Here is a 20,857-nt window from a genome sequence, read left to right as displayed (position 1 = left end):
ATAAGCGTACAGAGGCCCATTTTCAGCAACCATCACTCCTGTGTTCCAATGGCACATTGTGTTAGCTAATCCAAGTGTATCATTTGAAAAGGCTAATTGATCATTAGAAAACCCTTTTGCAATTATGTTAGCACAGCAGAAAACTGTTGTGCTGATTTAGAAGCAATAAAACTGGCCTTCTTTAGACTTGTTGAATATATGGAGCATCAGCATTCGTGGGTTCAATTACAGGCTCAAAATGTCCAGAAGCAAAGAACTTTCTTCTGAAACTTGTCAGTCTATTCTTGTTCAGAGAAATTAAGGCTATCCCATGCGAGAAATTGCCAAGAAACCGAAGATCTCGTACAGCCCGGTGTACTACTCCCTTCACAGAACAGCGCAAACTGGCTCTAACCAGAATAGAAAGAGTGGGAGGCCCCGGTGCACAACTGAGCAAGAGGAAAAGTACATTTATGTCTAGTTTGAGAAACAGATGCCTCAGAAGTCCTCAACTGGCAGCTTCATTAAATAGTACCCGCAAAGGCCTCCCAAGTGGCACAGTGGTCTAAGCTGTGCAACTAGAGATTCTGGGTTCGAGCCCAGGCTCAGTCGCAGCCGGCCGCGACCAGGAGACCCATGGGCGGCGCATAATTGGCCCAGCGTTGTTAGGGGAAGGTTTGCCCGGCGCGCACTTGCGACTTCTGTGGCTGTGCAGGTGCAGTGCACGCTGACACGGTCGCCAGGTGTATGGTGTTTCCTCCGACATAATGGTGTGGCTGGCTTCCGGGTTAAGTGGGCATTGTGTCAAGAAGCAGTGATTCTTGGTTGGGTTTCGGAGGACGTGCGGCTCTCGACCTTCGCCTCTCCCGAGCCCATACGGGAGTTGCAGCGATGAGACAAGACTGTAACCACCAATTGGATACCACGAAATTGGAGTAAAATAAAAATGAAAATAATAATAGTACCTGCAAAACACCAGTCTCAAATGTCAACAGTGGAGAGGCTGCTGATCTTCTAGGCAGAGTTGCAAAGAAAAAGCCATTTCTCAGACTGGCCAATAAAAATAAAATATTAAGATGGGCAAAAGAACAGACACTGGGCAGAGGAAGGTTGGAAAAAAGCTATGGAGAGACGAATCGTCTAAGTTTGAGGTGTTCAGATCACAAAGAAGAACATTCGTGAGACGCAGAAAACATGAAGATGCTCGAGGAGTGCTTGACGCCATCTGTAATGTGATGGTCTGGGGGTGCTTTGGTGGTGGTGAAGTGGGAGATTTGTAAAAGGGATCTTGAAGAACACCATGCCCATTCCCTGTGGACGGCACTTAAATTGGACAATTTCCTCCTACAACAGAACAATGACCCAAAGCACAGCTCCAAACTATGCAATAACTATTTAGGGAAGAAGCAGTCAGCTGGTATTCTGTCTATAATTGAGTGGCCAGCACAGTCACCAGATCTCAACCCTATTGAGCGGTTGTCGGAGCAACTTGACCGTATGGTACGTAAGAAGTGCCCATCAAGCCAATCCAACTTGTGGGAGGTGCTTCAGGAAGCATTGGGGTAAAATCTCTTCAGATTATCTCAATAAATTGACACCTAGAATGTCAAAGGTCTGCAAGGCTGTAATTGCTGCAAATGGAGGATTCTTTGGTGAAAGCAAAGTTTGAAGGACACAATTATTAATTCAATTAAAGTGACCCCAAACTTTCAAATGGTAGAGTAAGTATTCAGACCCTTTACTCAGTACTTTGTTGAAGCAATTACAGCCTCGAGTCACACCTGTATTTGGGGAGTTTCTCCCATTCTTTTCTGCAGATCCTCTCAAGCTTTGTCAGGCTAGATGGGGAGAATTGCTGCACAGTTATTTTCAGGTCTCTCCAGAGGTGTTCGATCGGGTTCAAGTCCCGGCTCTGGCTGGACCACTCAAGGACATTCAGAGACTTGTCCCGAAACAACTCTTGTGTTGTCTTGGCTGTGTGCTTAGGGTCGTTGACCTGTTGGAAGGCGAACCTTCTGAAGGTGAACCTGGAGCAGGTTTTCATCAAGAATCTGTCTGTACTTTGCTCCGTTCACCATTGCCTCGATCCTGACTACTCTCCCTGTCCCTGCTGCTGAAAAACTCTCCCACAGCATGATGCTGCCACCACCATGCTTCACCATAGGGATGGTGCCAGGTTTCCTCCAGACTTTGATGCATGGCATTCAGGCCAAAGAGTTCAATCTTGGTTTTGTCAGACCAGAGAATCTTGTTTCTCATGGTTTAAGAGTCTTTAGGTGCCATTTGGCAAACTCCAAGCGGGCTGTCATGTGCATTTTATTCAGGAATGGCTTCCATCTGACCACTCTACAATGAAGGCTTGATTTGTGGAGTGCTGCAGAGATGGTTGTCCTTCTGGAAGGTTCTCCCATCTCCACAGAGGAACTCTAGAGCACTGTCAGTGTAACCATCGGGTTCTTGGTCACCTCCCTGACCCTTCTCCCTTGATTGCTAAGTTTGGCCAGGCGGCCTGGTGGTTCCAAACGTCTTCCATTTAAGAATGATGGAGGCCACTGTGATCTTGTGGACCTTCAACGCTGCAGACTTTTTTTGGTACCCTTCCCCAGATCTGTGCCATGACACGATCCTGTCTTGGAGTTCTACGGACAATTCCTTGGTTTCTTGCTCTGATATGCACTGTCAACTGTGGGACCTTATATCGACAGGTGTATGCCTTTCCAAATCATGTCCATCCATTTGAATCTACCACAGGGGGACTCCAATCAAGTTGTAGAAACATTTTAAGGATGATCAATGGATGCACCTGAGCTCAATTTCAAGTCTCATATCAAAGGGTCTGAATACTTATGTAAATGTGATATTTCAGTTTTTAATTTTGTATAAAAATTTGCAAAAATGTATATTATGTGTGCTGATTGCGATTGCATTTAAAAATACATATATTTTAGAATAAGGCTGTAACGTAACCAAATGTGGAAATGGTCAAGGTGTATGAATACCTGCCAAAGGCACTGTATATTTATACTCTGGACTCATTGATCACCCTAATATTTCTATATTTCTTAATTCCGTTCTTTTACTTTTAAATGTGTGTGTATTGTTGTGTATTGTTAGATATTACTACACTATTGGAGCTAGGAACAAAAGCATTTCGCTACACCCACAATAACATCTGGCTAAATATGTGTATGCGATCAATAACATTATGTGATTTAGATTTTCGAAGTCTTGTATTCTATGTGTATTTATCGACCCCCCCTATGTTGTGCTGCTGACACTTGAGAGCAAGCTTTTAAGTGCATTTCATACAACAAACAAACTGACCTTGCAGTTGAAGGGAAGAACATTACTGTACTCACAAACTGGGATTTGTCAAGAGGCTTAGCAGAGATGGTCTTGTAGTTGTCCATTAGCGCTGTGTCAAATTCCTGCAGACCTCCGTTGGTGTGGACCACCTTGTCTTTGACAAAGATGCTGACGGCACGCAGCATAAAGGACATGAACATGTGCATGTGGATGTAGTTCCTAGTGCAGTGGAGGCGTCTGCATGGCAGGCAGACAGAGGTAAAACACTCAAGGCTCAACAATCAATTCAATCAATGAAATACATTTTAGAAAATCCATTTACATCAGTAGTTGTCACAAAGTGCTTTACCCAGCCTAAACCCCAAAGAGCAAGCAAAGCAGTAGCAAAAGGACAGTGGCTAAGAAAAACTACCTAGAAGGAAGAAACCTAGGTAGAAACCAAAAAATTCTAGGCATCTACATTCTTGTTTTAGGCATTCAAACCTAGTTTATTGTGTTGAGAGGGATTTGGAAAAGAACTTTAAATACATATACATTATAAAGCCAAACTGCATTGAGTAACCTGAATTGAGTAAATTAGTAAATGCCTGCCAATTTAAACTTTATTTAACTAGTTAAGAACAAATTCTTATTTACAATGACGGCCTACACTGGCCAAACCCGGACAACGCTGGGCCAATTGTGCACTGCCCTATGGGACTCCCAACACAGCCGGTTGTGATACAGCCTAGATTCAAACCAGGGTGTCTGTAGTGACGCCTCTAGCACTGAAATGCAGTGCCTTAGACCGCTGAGCCACTCAGGAATTTCTGAGGGAAGATGCTTGAGAGTAATACTTCCTTTCTAATTGCATTCATATTTGCCAGGTCGCAATTGTAAATGATAACTTGTTCTCAACTTGCCTACCTGGTTAAATAAAGGTGAAATTGACAACTCATAATGAAAAGCACTGATATCTTGGATTCATGTCTACAACTCAACCAAGAATCAAAGTTAAAGAATAGGCCAAAATCTAGTCTAATAAAAGTTTAATTTGATTTAGTCCTATTCTTTAACTTGTACAAAACGTGTTTTCCTCTGTTATTAGGGAATTATGGCAGTCCTATTCTTTAACTTTGATTATTGGTTGAGTTGGAGACATGAATCCAACAAATCAATATTTAATATGTAGACAAACTGGAATTAAGGCCAGACTAAGTCAGTGGCACAAAAGATACAGTGCCTTGCGAAAGTATTCGGCCCCCTTGAACTTTGCGACCTTTTGCCACATTTCAGGCTTCAAACATAAAGATATAAAACTGTATTTTTTTGTGAAGAATCAACAACAAGTGGGACACAATCATGAAGTGGAACGACATTTATTGGATATTTCAAACCTTTTTAACAAATCAAAAACTGAAAAATTGGGCGTGCAAAATTATTCAGCCCCTTTACTTTCAGTGCAGCAAACTCTCTCCAGAAGTTCAGTGAGGATCTCTGAATGATCCAATGTTGACCTAAATGACTAATGATGATAAATACAATCCACCTGTGTGTAATCAAGTCTCCGTATAAATGCACCTGCACTGTGATAGTCTCAGAGGTACGTTAAAAGCGCAAAGAGCATCATGAAGAACAAGGAACACACCAGGCAGGTCCGAGATACTGTTGTGAAGAAGTTTAAAGCCGGATTTGGATACAAAAAGATTTCCCAAGCTTTAAACATCGCAAGGAGCACTGTGCAAGCGATAATATTGAAATGGAAGGAGTATCAGACCACTGCAAATCTACCAAGACCTGGCCGTCCCTCTAAACTTTCAGCTCATACAAGGAGAAGACTGATCAGAGATGCAGTCAAGAGGCCCATGATCACTCTGGATGAACTGCAGAGATCTACAGCTGAGGTGGGAGACTCTGTCAATAGGACAACAATCAGTTGTATATTGCTCAAATCTGGAAGAGTGGCAAGAAGAAAGCCATTTCTTAAAGATATCCATAAAACGTGTTGTTTAAAGTTTGCCACAAGCCACCTGGGAGACACACCAAACATGTGGAAGGTGCTCTGGTCAGATGAAACCAAAATTGAACTTTTTGGCAACAATGCAAAACGTTATGTTTGGCGTAAAAGCAACAGCTCATCACTCTGAACACACTATCCCCACTGTCAAACATGGTGGTGGCAACATCATGGTTTGGGCCTGCTTTTCTTCAGCAGGGACAGGGAAGATGGTTAAAATTGATGGGAAGATGGATGGAGCCAAATACAGGACCATTCTGGAAGAAAACCTGATGGAGTCTGCAAAAGACCTGAGACTGGGACGGAGATTTGTCTTCCAACAAGACAATGATCCAAAACATAAAGCAAAATCTACAATGGAATGGTTCAAAAATAAACATATCCAGGTGTTAGAATGGCCAAGTCAAAGTCCAGACCTGAATCCAATCGAGAATCTGTGGAAAGAACTGAAAACTGCTGTTCACAAATGCTCTCCATCCAACCTCACTGAGCTCGAGCTGTTTTGCAAGGAGGAAAGGGAAAAAGTTTCAGTCTCTCGATGTGCAAAACTGATAGAGACATACCCCAAGCGACTAATCGCAGCAAAAGGTGGCGCTACAAAGTATTAACTTAAGGGGGCTGAATAATTTTGCACGCCCAATTTTTCAGTTTTTGATTTGTCAAAAAAGTTTGAAATATCCAATAAATGTCGTTCCACTTCATGATTGTGTCCCACTTGTTGTTGATTCTTCACAAAAAAATACAGTTTTATATCTTTTTATGTTTGAAGCCTGAAATGTGGCAAAAGGTCGCAAAGTTCAAGGGGGCCGAATACTTTCGCAAGGCACTGTACATCTCATTAAATGTTGATACAGTGGGGCAAAAAAGTATTTAGTCAGCCACCAATTGTGCAAGTTCTCCCACTTAAAAAGATGAGGCCTGTAATTTTCATCATACACTTCAACTATGACAGACAAAATTAGAAAATCAATCCAGAAAATCACATTGTAGGATTTTTAAGGAATTTATTTGCAAATTATGGTGGAAAATATGTATTTGGTCACCTACAAACAAGCAAGATTTCTGGCTCTCACAGACCTGTAACTTCTTATTTTATGAGGCTTCTCTGTCCTCCACTCTTTACCTGTGTTAATGGCATCGGTTTGAACTTATCAGTATAAAAGACACCTGTCCACAACCTCAAACAGTCACACTCCAAACTCCACTATGGCCAAGACCAAAGAGCTGTCAAAGGACACCAGAAACAACATTGTAGACCTGCACCAGGCTGGGAAGACTGAATCTGCAATAGGTAAGCAGCTTGGTTTGAAGAAATCAACGGTGGGAGCAATTATTAGGAAATGGAAGACATACAAGACCACAGATAATCTCCCTCGATCTGGGGCTCCACGCAAGATCTCACCCCGTGGGGTCAAAATGATCACAAGAACGGTGAGCAAAAATCCCACAACCACACGGGGGGACCTAGTGAATGACCTGCAGAGAGCTGGGACCAAAGTAACAAAGCCTACCATCAGTAACACACTACGCCGCCAGGGACTCAAATCCTGCAGTGCCAGACGTGTCCCCCTGCTTAAGCCAGTACATGTCCAGGCCCATCTGAAGTTTGCTAGAGAGCATTTGGATGATCCAGAAGAAGATTGGGAGAATGTCATATGGTCAGATGAAACCAAAATAGAACTTTTTGGTAAAAACTCAACTCGTTGTGTTTGGAGGACAAAGAATGCCGAGTTGCATCCAAAGAACACCATACCTACTGTGAAGCATGGGGGTGGAAACATCATGCTTTGGGGCTGTTTTTCTGCAAAGGGACCAGGACGACTGATCCGTGTAAAGGAAAGAATGAATGGGGCCATGTATCGTGAGATTGAGTGAACCTCCTTCCATCAGCAAGGGCATTGAAGATGAAACGTGGCTGGGTCTTTCAGCATGACAATGATCCCAAACACACCGCCGGGCAATGAAGGAGTGGCTTCGTAAGAAGCATTTCAAGGTCCTGGAGTGGCCTAGCCAGTCTCCAGATCTCAACCCCGTAGAAAATCTTTGGAGGGAGTTGAAAGTCTGTGTTGCACAGCAACAGCCCCAAAACATCACTGCTCTAGAGGAGATCTGCATGGAGGAATGGGCCAAAATACCAGCAACAGTGTGTGAAAACCTTGTGAAGACTTACATAAAATGTTGACCTCTGTCATTGTCAACTTAGGGTATATATCAAAGTATTGAGTAACTTTTGTTATTGACCAAATACTTATTTTCCACCATAATTTGCAAATAAATTCATTAAAAATCTTACAATGTGATTTTCTGGATTTCTTTTTCTAATTTTGTCTGTCATATTTGAAGTGTACCTATGATGAAAATTACAGGCCTCATCTTTTTAAGTGGGAGAACTTGCACAATTGGTGGCTGACTAAATACTTTTTTGCCCCACTGTATGTGGTTGTGTTGAAAACCAAACACAATTCAATAATCATTTTGTAATACAGCAAACAGCCTAAAGTTAAGGCTATCTTACAAACTAATGTAACAGTGTTAATTCAACCTTAAAATGAGTCACACATCCATGACCAAATGTTGAGGTTAGCCTACTCTAACTATAAATGTCTTCTCATGTAATCAAAGAAAGTGTGCATGTTCAAGATAGCATGCAAAGGTCGCAGGTCTGTGCAGATCTTTACAATTTCTATAATAACCTGTGGAGAATCTTGAGCAGCATTGATCACTTGCACTATGTACTTTTAACGTAATCTCATATGTAATCCAGGTCATTTGGTTGTGCTATTGGATTCATTTTATTTTGTTTATTTTTATTTCACCAGGTAGGCCAGTTGAGAACAAGTTCTCATTTACAACTGCGACCTGGCCAAGATAAAGCAAAGCAGTGCGACAAAAACAACAACACAGAGTTACACATAAACAAACGTAAAGTCAATAACACAATATAAAAATCTATGTACAGTGTGTGCAAATGTAGAAGATTAGGGAGGTAAAGGCAATAAATGGGCCATAGAGGCGAAATAATTACAATTTAGCATTAACACTGGAGTGAGAGATGTGCAGATGATGATGTGCAAGTAGAGATACTGGGGTGCAAAAGAGCAAGAAGATAAATAACAATATGGGGATGAGGTTGTTGGGTGTGCTATTTACAGATTGGCTGTGTGCGGGTACAGTAAGCTGCTCTGACAGCTGATGCTTAAAAGTTAGAGAGGGAGACATGTCTCCAGCTTCAGTGATTTTTGCAATTTGTTCCATGAAGCACAATAATAACACATTAAGTTGTTGTATAAATATAAAATATGACATTGTATTCCCAATTTAATTTTGTTGTGCTTTTAAATGGTTGAAAGTTGCCAAATATCCACATTGAAATGGCATGCTGTACCCAGTTGGTCTTCAGGTAATGCATTTTTTCTCATCTTGGAGATGGCATTTCCCAGAGAATTTGGAGACGAGTCAAGATGATTGGGCAGGATATTTATCTTTACTTGTTTGCTGTTTTTGGAAAATGGTGATGAACAGATGAGGCCTACTGCTGTATGACCTCAGTGGCATTTACACAGGTGGATAGAGCACCAAAAACTTGTCATTGAAGGGAACACTGATACTAGGGAACATGTCTGTTCTGCAATGGTCTATGGCTGAAAGGAAATGACTGGTATAAGAATAAAAACTAAAAACAATGTAAACTTCTGGAGAAAGGACCAATTGCTGGGACACAAGGCTGTCTTACCTGAAGTAGCCTATGATGACAAAGGCCCCTAGAAGAGAGATGAAGGACAGTGCATATCCAATGGTGTACATGACGTACAGCCGGTCAAAGAAGTCCTGCTAGAGACAAATGGATATCTTACAGGCCTGCTCAAAACAAAACAAAATCAAATCCAATTTTATTTTTCACATACACATGGTTAGCAGATGTTAATGCGAGTGTAGGGAAATGCTTGTGCTTCGAGCTCCGACCATGCAGTGTATCTAACAAGCTACACTGTTTACACCGGCAAAAAGTTAGGCGTCTAGCATAGAAGCTTAAAACCTACCGTTTTTCCAAAGTCCCAGTGTAGCTACGCTGTTAGCACGAGTCAGAGCAACTCAAGTATTGTCATGAGTCAAGTCTGCAACCACAACAATGTATATTGGAATTTTTGGTGTGACTGAAGTGGTGATTGGGATTACCTTTTCCTCCTCTTGACCAGGTAAAAGGAATCTCAAGCAGTCAGAATAATTGGACCACGTTCGGTTCAACCCCTCCACAAAAACCCAGGAACTGTTGACGTCACACTTCCTGTATGCATGACCTGGACACACACGGTCTGGTCATTTACATTGCAACATACAGGTAACCGCCAAAACAAAGGAAACACCAACTTAAAGCGTCTTAATAGGGCGTTGGGCCACCACGAGCCAGAACAGCTTCCAAGCAAACTTGGAATGGATTCCACAAGTGTCTGGAACTCTATTGGAGGGACGCGACACCATTCTTCAAAAATAAAGGATATAATTTGGTGTTTTGTTTGTGGTGGAAAACGCTGCCTCAGGCGCCGCTCCAGAATCTCCCATAAGTGTTCAATTGGAATGAGATCTCGTGACTGAGACGGCCATGGGATATGGTTTACGTCGTTTTCATGCTCAAACAATTCAATACGTTAAATCCATTACATGTACATTGCTTGGGATGCTGGCCCATGTTGACTCAACTGTTTTCCACAGTTGTGTCAAGTTGGCTGGATGTCCTTTGAGTGGTGGACTATTTTTGACACACACGGGAAACTGTTGAGCGTAAATAACCTAGCAGCGTTGCAGTTCTTGACACAAACCGGTGCGCCTGGCACCTACTACCATACCCCGTTCAAAGGCACTTACAATTTTTGGCTTGCCCGTTCACCCTCTGAATGGCACACATACACAATCCAGGTCTCAATTGTCTCAAGGCTTAAAAATCCTTCTTTAACCGGTCTCCTGCCCTTCATCTACACTGACTGAAGTGGATTTAACAAGTTACATCAATAAGGGATCATAGCTTTCACCTGGATTCACCTGATCATGGAAAGAGCAGGTGTTCCCAATGCTTTATATACTCAGTGTATATTCTTCAAGAATCAATGGGTGTCTACCATTAATGTCCAAAAATTGATATAGCAACTAAATATTCTAGCTTTAAGGTAAAGTGTCAACAAAAACTTTTTTTTTTTATACCTTTCAACAAAAAAAGGCAAACTTTTGCACCTAGCGCAAACGCTTAGTAAATCTGTCTCCATGAGTATAGCAAGTGTGTTGCCTATCTATATCCCAATACCTTGATGGTAGAAGTCGTAGATGTAGCTGGGGCAGGGGACCTTGGTTAGCGCTCCGGGGGATCCCTGGGGCCAACAGATCAGACCATCCCAGCCAGGGGGACAAAGATCATCTGGACACGTAGTGGGAAAAGGGAGTAAGGTAATGTTAGTGGTGGGTATCAATACTGATCATTTTATATGATATTGGATTATTTGCATTTGATATCAATATATGGACGGCATATTATGACCTTGCACTATTATGTAAAAACCCATACTGTACATGACTGTTCCTGCATGAACAAACCTCTCTCATAGACCTTCTCACAGGCTCTCAACTTAGTGACTTAATTGCCTGCTTATGGGCCAATTTGTGGTGAATGGACTTATTTAAACTGTAGTTTTAACTTTCACATATGGTCCAAAGAGCAATCAGAAAGCACTTGTCTGGACTTCAGAGCCGTGGAGGTGAAAAGAAAAGTAAAAACAATATATACAGTGGGGAGAACAAGTATTTGATACACTGCCGATTTTGCAGGTTTTCCTACTTACAAAGCATGTAGAGGTCTGTAATTTTTATCATAGGTACACTTCAACTGTGAGAGACGGAATCTAAAACAAAAATCCAGAAAATCACATTGTATGATTTTAAGTAATTAATTTGCATTTTATCGCATGACATAAGTATTTGATCACCTACCAACCAGTAAGAATTCCAGCTCTCAAAGACCTGTTAGTTTTTCTTTAAGAAGCCCTTCTGTTCTCCACTCATTACCTGTATTACCTGCACCTGTTTGAGCTCGTTACCTGTATAAAAGACACCTGTCCACACACGCAATCAAAACAGACTCCAACCTCTCCACAATGGCCAAGACCAGAGAGCCGTGTAAGGACATCAGGGGTAAATTGTAGACCTGCACAAGGCTGGGATGGGCTACAGGACAATAGGCAAGCAGCTTGGTGAGAAGGCAACAACTGTTGGCGCAATTATTATAAAATGGAAGAAGTTCAAGATGATGGTCAATTTTTTAATATTTTTTTACCTTTATTTAACTAGGCAGGTCAGTTAAGAACAAATTCTTATTTTTAATGACAGCCTAGGAACAGTGGGTTAACTGCCTGTTCAGGGGCAGAACGACAGATTTGTACCTTGTCAGCTCGGGGGTTTGAACTTGCCACCTTCCGGTTACCACTAGGCTACCCTGCCGCCCCAATCACCTTCGGTCCGGGGCTACATGCAAGATCTCACCTCGTGGGGCATCAATGATCATGAGGAAGGTGAGGGATCAGCCCAGAACTACACGGCAGGACTTGGTCAATGACCTGAAGAGGGCTGGGACCACAGTCTCAAAGAAAACCATTAGTAACACACTACGCCGTCATGGATTAAAATCCTGCAGCGCACGCAAGGTCCCCCTGCTCAAGCCAGCGCATGTCCAGGCCCATCTAAAGTTTGCCAATGACCATCTGGATGATCCAGAGGAGGAATGGGAGAAGGTCATGTGGTCTGAGACAAAAATAGTGCTTTAAACTCCACTCGCCGTGTTTGAAGGAAGAAGGATCAGAACAACCCCAAGAACACCATCCCAACTGTGAATCATGGAGGTGGAAACATCATTCTTTGAGGATGCTTTTCTGCAAAGGAGACTGGACGACTGCACCATATTGAGGGGAAAATGGATGGGGCCATGTCGTGGCTGTGTCTTCCAGCATGACAACGACCCGAAACACACAGCCAGGGCAACTAAGGAGTGGCTCCGTAAGAAGCATCTCAAGTTCCTGGAGTGACCTAGCCAGTCTCCAGACCTGAACCCAATAGAAAATCTTTGGAGGGAGCTGAATGTCCGTATTTCCCAGCGACAGCCACAAAACCTGAAGGATCTGGAGAAGGTCTGTATGGAGGAGTGGGCCAAAATCCCTGCTGCAGTGTGTGCAAACCTGGTCAAGAACTACAGGAAACGTATGATCTCTGTAATTGCAAACAAAGGTTTCTGTACCAAATATTAAGTTCTGCTTTTCTGATGTATCAAATACTTATGTCATGCAATAAAATGCAAACAAATTACTTAAAAATCATACAATGTGATTTTCTGGATTTTTGTTTTTGATGTTAAAAATTACAGACCTCTACATGCTTTGTAAGTAGGAAAACCTGCAAAATCGGCAGTGTATCAAATACTTGTTCTCCCCACTGTATATATCATTAAAAATTAAGTGATATATTAGTATGGATTTTCCATATTAGTGCAATCACTAGATATACTATGGTAATATGCCAAATATGTAACATTTACTGACATATTGCCATTATACGTCAAATCTTCACAAACGTCAATATGTGTGATGTATATATTTGACGCTTATACGTTCATAAGTGCCATTATTTGGACATTGTGTTGGAGGGTATCGTCATCAAGGGTCCCAGGCCAAATCCCATGGACACTCCTTCATATAAATCTGAATTTAAAAGAAATCACTGCTATGGAACTTGAGGCATTACCATTGAAAGGTTTCATTGACTTGTTGCTTTTGTGCCTGTCCATGGTATGTGCTGGTAATCCTGCGGACACTGGATATTGATCCACTCAATTTAAGAAAGGGCAAATATCCAGCAGTGTGCACTCAGTCCACATCAATGTCATCAATGAAACAAGTTCAAGAAGGATCAACATACTAAAACTCAGCTCCAAGGAGAAAAAAAATATTTCTTCCACTATGTCTATTTAAACCTCCTTGATTAAACACATTTCTAATATGCATCTATATTCCATGATGAGAGGGTGCAATGGGAAGACAAAGCTTATGAGTCACTCATTAGCGACAAGTGCAAGAACATTGCTCATAGTGTGTATATATAGCTGTAATGACTATCTGTCCACCAGATGAGTAGGCTAGTGGGAGAGCACTATGAGTAATAGGTTGTCGTCTTTTGTCAGCTAGCCCTCCCGATGGTTCAGTGAAACAAGTGACTAGGTTGGGTGTGCGTCCCAAATGGCACCCTGTTCCCTTTATAGTGCACTACCTTTATTGCGTCCCAAATGGCACCCTGTTCCCTTTATAGTGCACTACCTTTAGTGCGTCCCAAATGGCACCCTGTTCCCTTTATAGTGCACTACCTTTAGTGCCATTTGGGATGTGACCTGAGACTGAGTAATAAAGACCTAAGTGGGAGAGAAAATAAGAAGCAAATAGATTAAAATAAATCCATATATTTTATCATTGCAATCCAGGTCTAAAGAGAAGTGGATATTTGTATGCTTCAGTGTCTCAGCTGCAGTAGCCTTCCTATGCGTATATTGTCATACTTCATTATCTCAGAGCCAAATTGGATCTGATTATAGCTGGCTTGAGTCACATTATCATAAGACATCAACGCATGTTGTATCGATTTAAACTGACAGACAGGAAATGTGCCATATTGGGGTTTGGGACCCACTTGCCAGGTCAACACATGTGCGGACACCTTAAAGTGGAACTGACAGTGTTTTAACTACTTTGAAGATATGAAACAAACAGACAATCATCATAATATCAGTCAAAAATATCAAATTCCCAGTTTATGGTTCAAAGCCAACTTGATGAGGTTTTACAAATAGGTTCTATTTCACTCAAAATTCCATGACGTAAAGTAAAGCATTGTTGGAAGAATAAATGGATGTGGTTCAATGCATGATTTATATCCTTTACCAATACATTTCTTGGTGGTCCAAAAGATATTGCTATCCGGTTGTAAATCACAGATGGCCTGGTACATTTGCTGCCTCCACCCATTTGGGATGCAGTGTTTCAGTTTCAGTGACCCAATATTTTGACAAAAACGGACAACTGTAAGGCTGGGAATGTCAAATACAATCAAACTAGCAAGGACAATGATCACAAGTTAGTCATAATGTGGCTAATAGGCTAGCGCATGTGTCAAGCAAGGCCCACAGCCCAAATAGGACACACAAGCCAGTATAAATGAGTTGAGACATCTACTTTATGAAATTATTGCCTGATATGCCCTGAATCTGTGAATTCAACTTCAATTGTGCTGCTTTCATGTGTCCCGTTTACAATGTACAGCGGAGAGAAAGTGTAGGACTCATGCACCAGTCCTAGCTAGGCTACTAAAATGTTGCAGCCTGGCTTCGGTTTTTAAAGCTTGACAATGAATAACCAAAAAACAAAACCTGCAACAAAATACCGTGCAAAGGAGAAACATGTTGGCCAGTTACAGAAACATTTGAGCAGTAGCCTAGGCTGGCTACTCAAATACAATACATTGAGTGCACCATACATTTGTTATGCTGCATTCCACAGCACTGATGATTGATGCAGTGCAAAAAAAATTAAAAACAAGTTTTAAGTTATAGCTACGTTTTTGTTATAAGAGGACAATATAAAGGGACATATTTTTCTAATAAAACAATGGCCAGTTTGGGTCGCAGTTGCAAGTAGGCTACTGTATGTCTGGCCCACGAATTCATTGTTTTGTGTTTTTTCAATAAGGCCTGTGCGCTGATTGAGTTTGACATCCCTGGGCTAGCGTATTTATTTATGTAGCTAAGTTAACTATTTATTTAGCAAGCTAAAAACACGGAGCCTAGCGTTAGCTAGCTAGCTGCTAGGAGGATGTCATGTCATTGGAGGAGTGAGTGACCAACTTTTTCCCTCATGTCGTTTTTCGGTGACTACATCTCGGAGATGGTTCGATAGCAGGAAATGTGAATCACTTTGCTAGCTAGCTAGTTATGCTGCACTTGAATGACTTATCCACAGTTAGCATATCTCTTTGTCAATAAAATCTAATGTATCTGTTATAGTCCCAAAAAGTACAACTACACTCTTAGGGGAAAAAATGCTATCTACAACCGAAAAGGGCTCTTTGGCTGTTCCCATAAGAGGATGCTTTGAATAACCCTTTTTGATTCCTTGTAGACACAAAGGGTTCTGCATGGAACCCAAAAGAGTTCTACCTGGAACCAAAAAAGGTTCTCCTGTGCCTATGGGGACAGCCAAAGAACCATTTCGTAATCTTTTTTTCTAAGAGTGTACACCAAATCAAGCACAACTCGAACATTGTCATGCGTATACTTGACCAGGGTCTGGATACAACACCTCATACAACAAAGATTATGTTTACATAATCCCATGACATTAAGTGAACATGTTTGGCCAATTGTAAAGAAGAAGCTGAGCTCCACACACTACAGCATATTAGCACTGGTTTTCTTAAAACAATACGGGAGATTACATAAACCTGCGTGTTAAAATATTCAGGATTCAAACAAAAAAAAAAACACAAGATTTACGTGTAGATTAGTTGATGTCTCGTTGTTACCGTGTTTGACAGCTGCTTCTGGTTCTCTATTCCCACCACAAATAAAATAATGACCTATAAGAGCATTGACAATCATAAGGCTTGTAGCCTAATGAATGAATGTAAAATACTTATTGTAATAATGGAGTCTATCATACAACTGTTTCATGTCAACATAATTATAATATAATTTGTGCAATTTTAATTAATTTTATTAGAATACAACGCCTTTTGATTAAAATAAATATTAACATAATCATGATTTTAAACAATTTTAAACATGGACAATGTTCAGAAATATTGTACTTTTCTCTCTTAAAATGTCCATAACCCTACTGTATTAAACCAAGTTAAAATTAATGGATTACATAAATTAGAAACAATTTTTTTGTTTTTTATATATATACACATGTACACAGTGTCCGCAGGATTCCAACTTTGTGGCAAACAGTTTGGGGAAGGCCCTTTCCTGTTTCAGCATGACAATGCCCCCGTGCACAAATTGAGGTCCATACAGAAATGGTTTGTCGAGATTGATGTGGAAGAACTTGACTGGCCTGCACAGAGCCCTGACCTCAACCCCATCGAACACCTTTGGGATGAATTGGAACGCGGACTGCAAGTCAGGCCTTAATTTCCCAACATCAGTGTCCGACCTCTCTAATGCTCTTAGCAAAATTTATTTTCATGTTGCCTCCCAGTGAAACCGTAATACTTCCGCCATGAAAAAATTTGGATGGGTATCAGATGCTGGTCTGTTTATATTTAAACAGTCACCAAACAATACATACACTCTAATTAGCCATTATGCTCCAATATCTGTTTATGTTCTGATATTTCTATTCTCCCACCTGGTTTTAATGACTGGTAGATTCTGGATCAAACACACAAAGCGGTTTGTTTTTATCCAGCTCTCACACTGCTACAGAATGTGGGCGGACAATAATATGGAGAGCAGCAGCCAGAAAGCGAAACAATTGCGGGGTTGGGACTGGTAAATTGGCAGATTCAAATGAATGGAATAAATCCACATTTCAGCACTCACAGATTCTGTGGCTAGGGAGAAACACGGCAATAATATCTGTGATCTTAAGTCATCTTTGTCTAATCAAATTGCAGTGGTATTCCAAGTAAATAAAGGCTTTTCAAGAAGTTCCTCCCTCCATTCGTCAAGAGTGCCTATATGGGAAAACTAAGATGAATTTTTAGAAATGTTTTTGTTTACTAAGTGGTGACCACTTCTGTAGTTGTAGTTTTCATCCATGCTGTATCAAAAGTTGTCTCAAGAGCCCCCAATTAAACATTTGGGGGTGGATAATAAATCATGTGAATAAATATCAGAACACATTTTTTTTGCTGAAAGCATTACTCAATTCAGTAAATCTCATGTTGAACATTGACTGACAATGTGAGAAATGCAAGGAGTTCAGTGGGTCAAAGTGTACATGCAGCAGCACCATATCCAGTCTCTTTTACCAACTCCAATCTCTGACTGAGTGAAGCCTGGGAGAATGTGGGCAGACGTGGAGCAGGCTCAAGTCTCATAACACAACCCCTTTTCCAATACGCAGGAGGCAATAACAGGCAAAGTTATGGGATTTGGTCTCTCGAGAAAGGATGAAGTATGGTGGGTGGCTCTGCCATAAAGATCTGTCTGGATCCACCTGGAAACACGCTGGCCAATGGGGCTCTGGTAAAGCTAGGTAGACCAATCATCTGCTTAGTGGGTATCAATTACAGAAACACATACAAAAAAGTTGGTACATTTCCTATGCTGCCCAAAGAGTAAAATGATGTACGTAAGTCAGTGTTTGCCCACCTGCAGGGTTGTGTGTAGAGATGTTCTGATGACACTCAACTTTGACATCATACAGTAGGTACATCTGCTCCAGTGCTGTGAGGCCGACCTCTGGATGAACCTACAGAGGAGATTGCAGCATTGATTCAAAAAGTTGCCCCTTAGATGATGATCTTGGGTCAGATTAGCATTTCCCCACTAATGGTTAAGGTAAGGATTGGAGAGGGGAAGCTGATCCTAGATATGCACCTAGGGGAATCTTCACCCCAGAGATAATTTGGATCTTATAGATGACAAGAGCAGAAATGGTAAAGTGGCTTTGATATTAAAAACTTTGATAAAAATCTAATGTCATAATTACAGTGACATACATACTTCATAATTTAAGAACAAGTCATATACATCACAGTAAGCAATCGCCACATACACACATGCTGATGCACTGTGCTCATACTTCCGCCTCATTTAAATGCATTCAAGGAGACAGTGGATGTTGAGTACCAGTCAACAATTTATATGCAAACACTGACTGATGAGTATGGAAGCAGGCATGGCTGAATAACAATACATAACCGATTACATTTCCATATGAAATAGCACCAAAGGAAGAAACATCATGTGGGGAAAAGAAATTGGATGATGGCCACCACTTTGTAAATGAAAATATTTAGAAAAATCCATCTTAGTTTTCCCATTATTTACAGAATAAATAATTTAACAAGATAGACAGAGGAAATGGTAAAGGAGTAGAGGAATAGGGAATTGTGGATGCAAGAAAAAAAAGCAACCAAATTCATTATGCCAAGAACTTTGTCGACTAGACATAGGCTAATACTGTTTTGTCGAGGCATGGACTCTACAAGGTGTCAAAAGCGACCCACAAGGATGCATCCCACAGTTGTGTCAAGTTAGCTGGATGTCCTTTTGGTGTTGGACCATTTGTGATACACAGGGGAAACTGTTGAGCCTGAAAAATCCAACAGCGTTGCAGTTCTTGAAACACTCAAACGGGCACATACTACCATACTCAGTTGAAAGGCACTTCAATATTTTGTCTTGCCCATTCACCTTCTGAATGGCACACATACACAATCCATGTCTAAATTGTTTCATGGCTTAAAAGTCATTCATTAACCTGTCTCCCCCCCTTCATCTATACTGATTGACATCAATAAGGGATCATAGCTTTTACCTTGATTCACCTGGTCAGTCTGTCGTGGAAAGAGAGGGTGTTCCTAATGTTTTGTGCACTCAGTGTATATCATCTAGCATCATGTTGCTGGTAGCCTATGTTAAATGGTCATGCAAATTCCGTATGTGTATGGTTTATTATATGAACAGTGTAGGCTCCTGTAACAAAACAGGGGTAAACCCTATGGATTAATTCCTCCACAGAAAATACATAAACAATATTACTCGATTGGCTAGCCTACTTACCTGTGCGTAAACGTGTAGGTAAACTGCATTCCAGCATAACAGAAACTTCGCAAAGTTACTCAGAAGTATCGTATTCATTTTGAAGATAATTGGTGGACAGCGTTGCATACAGAGGTTTCGATAAACTCAAAAATCAGCTGTGTTTTTGAAGCACGCAGTAGTTCAGGTGTTGTGTCAAACTCGTGCTAGTCCGACTGTAGGTAGCCTAGCCCACTCTATGTATTTCCATCCAACGCTCTTGGAAGTCTGTTGAAAGAGGATTTCAGGGGAAAGGGTGCAGAAATAGCGTAGCACTGGTCAGAGTTTTGATGTCTTCCGTGTGAAATAAGGATGTACCATAAACTTGTTCAAAAAGTTTACTGATCACTTGTGTACCTTAAAATATATAGGCTATATGACTGGCCATTCAGGATACTTGTGTCCTGTTGTAGTTTTTTCTCTGAAACACCATTTTAGTAGGCTAAATTTGCTTTACAGAGACAATTTGGGCATGTTGTCTCGTCTAGGGGCCACGAACGTTAACTGCCATTAAAAGTATATATTTGTTAAACACGAATGAATACTCATTACGGTCAAAAAGTCGCAAGCAAATTCCAACCATAATTATCCATACCCTCCACGTATAAAATCGAGTTTGCTGCTGACACCTGACAACCCAAATAACTATTCAACTCTACTGTAGCCTAGCCAACCTACCTATAACTGCATTTCTCGGCTGAGAGTGAGTAATGGTGCTATCTATCTGTGGTGCTGAAATTTTGCGATGTGGGAAGAGACTTCAGCAGCGGTCTGCACAATTCAGTGTGTGTGTGTTCGGTCATGAGTGTCTTAAAAACGAATTTACATAAATTAAAAATAAATGCATTTTGGGAAATTATTTGTTTGCAAACAATAATGTTCATGTAGAATCTTTTTTTTTTTACCCCTTTTTCTCCCCAATTTCGTGGTATCCAATTGTTGTAGTAGCTACTATCTTGTCTCATCGCTACAACTCCCGTACGATGAGACAAGATAGTAGCTACTACAACAATTGGATACCACGAAATTGGGGAGAAAAAGGGGTAAAAAAAAGAAGATTCTACAGAGACGAAGGTTGAAAGTCATGCGTCCTCGGATACACAACCCAACCAGCCGCACTGCGTCTTTAACACAGCGCACAACCAACCCGGAAGCCAGCCGCACCAATGTGCCGGAGGAAACACCGTGTACCTGGCCACCTTGGACCCGTCCCGCCACAGGAGTCGCTGGTGCGCGATGAGACAAGGACATCCCTACCGACCAAGCCCTCCCTAACCCGGACGACATTAATTGTGCGTCGCCCCACGGATCTCCCGGTGGCGGCAAAGTCTGGGCGACAGAGTCTGGGCCCGAACCCAGAGTCTCAGCTGGCGCCACCCAGGAGGCCCTCAGACTCAAGAGTTTGTCAGATTTGGTCAAATTTTCTGTGTGAATAGGTTACAGCGTTCAGAAATCTTGAAGCAACAGTCTGTGATTGAAAGTGCATCACTTTTTTTTATTTTAAATTCATGATAAAGCCATTGATCCTTGATAAATATAACATAGAAATGCCTCATGAGTTTAGATCAACGGTTTTACCCCATCAGAACCCAAATTGTAAGCTTGTTTTACATTTTTTTTGTAAATAATGTATTAAACACTGTATAGCTTCAAAACATGGTTTAAACTATCATTTTGATCTCATGGATGGTCAGTCCTTGCATCCCTATCTCTGTCGAGGTCATTTCCATGTAAAAAGACCCATG

At 41.2% G+C, this 20,857-nt stretch overlaps 1 protein-coding gene across 1 annotated transcript in view; it reads right to left on the bottom strand.

Moving 5' to 3' along the window:
* Positions 1-19,805, bottom strand: part of LOC135533817 (parathyroid hormone 2 receptor-like) — a gene marked incomplete at its 3' end in the record, with an annotated part of 29,169 nt that extends 9,364 nt beyond the window's left edge. Inside the window, exons 1-6 of the mRNA XM_064961040.1 lie at positions 19,095-19,805; positions 17,679-17,778; positions 10,578-10,688; positions 9,458-9,579; positions 9,015-9,112; positions 3,339-3,522 (exon numbers count right to left, since the gene is read on the bottom strand). Coding sequence (XP_064817112.1) covers positions 3,339-3,522; positions 9,015-9,112; positions 9,458-9,579; positions 10,578-10,688; positions 17,679-17,778; positions 19,095-19,202 — 723 coding nt within the window. The remainder of the gene's footprint in view (positions 1-3,338; positions 3,523-9,014; positions 9,113-9,457; positions 9,580-10,577; positions 10,689-17,678; positions 17,779-19,094) is intronic.
* Between the last annotated feature and the right edge of the window lie 1,052 nt (positions 19,806-20,857).

This window comes from Oncorhynchus masou, unplaced genomic scaffold (assembly GCF_036934945.1).
Source record: "Oncorhynchus masou masou isolate Uvic2021 unplaced genomic scaffold, UVic_Omas_1.1 unplaced_scaffold_2684, whole genome shotgun sequence".
NCBI classification, from domain to species: domain Eukaryota; kingdom Metazoa; phylum Chordata; class Actinopteri; order Salmoniformes; family Salmonidae; genus Oncorhynchus; species Oncorhynchus masou.
This window is presented reverse-complemented; position numbering and strand designations above follow the sequence as displayed.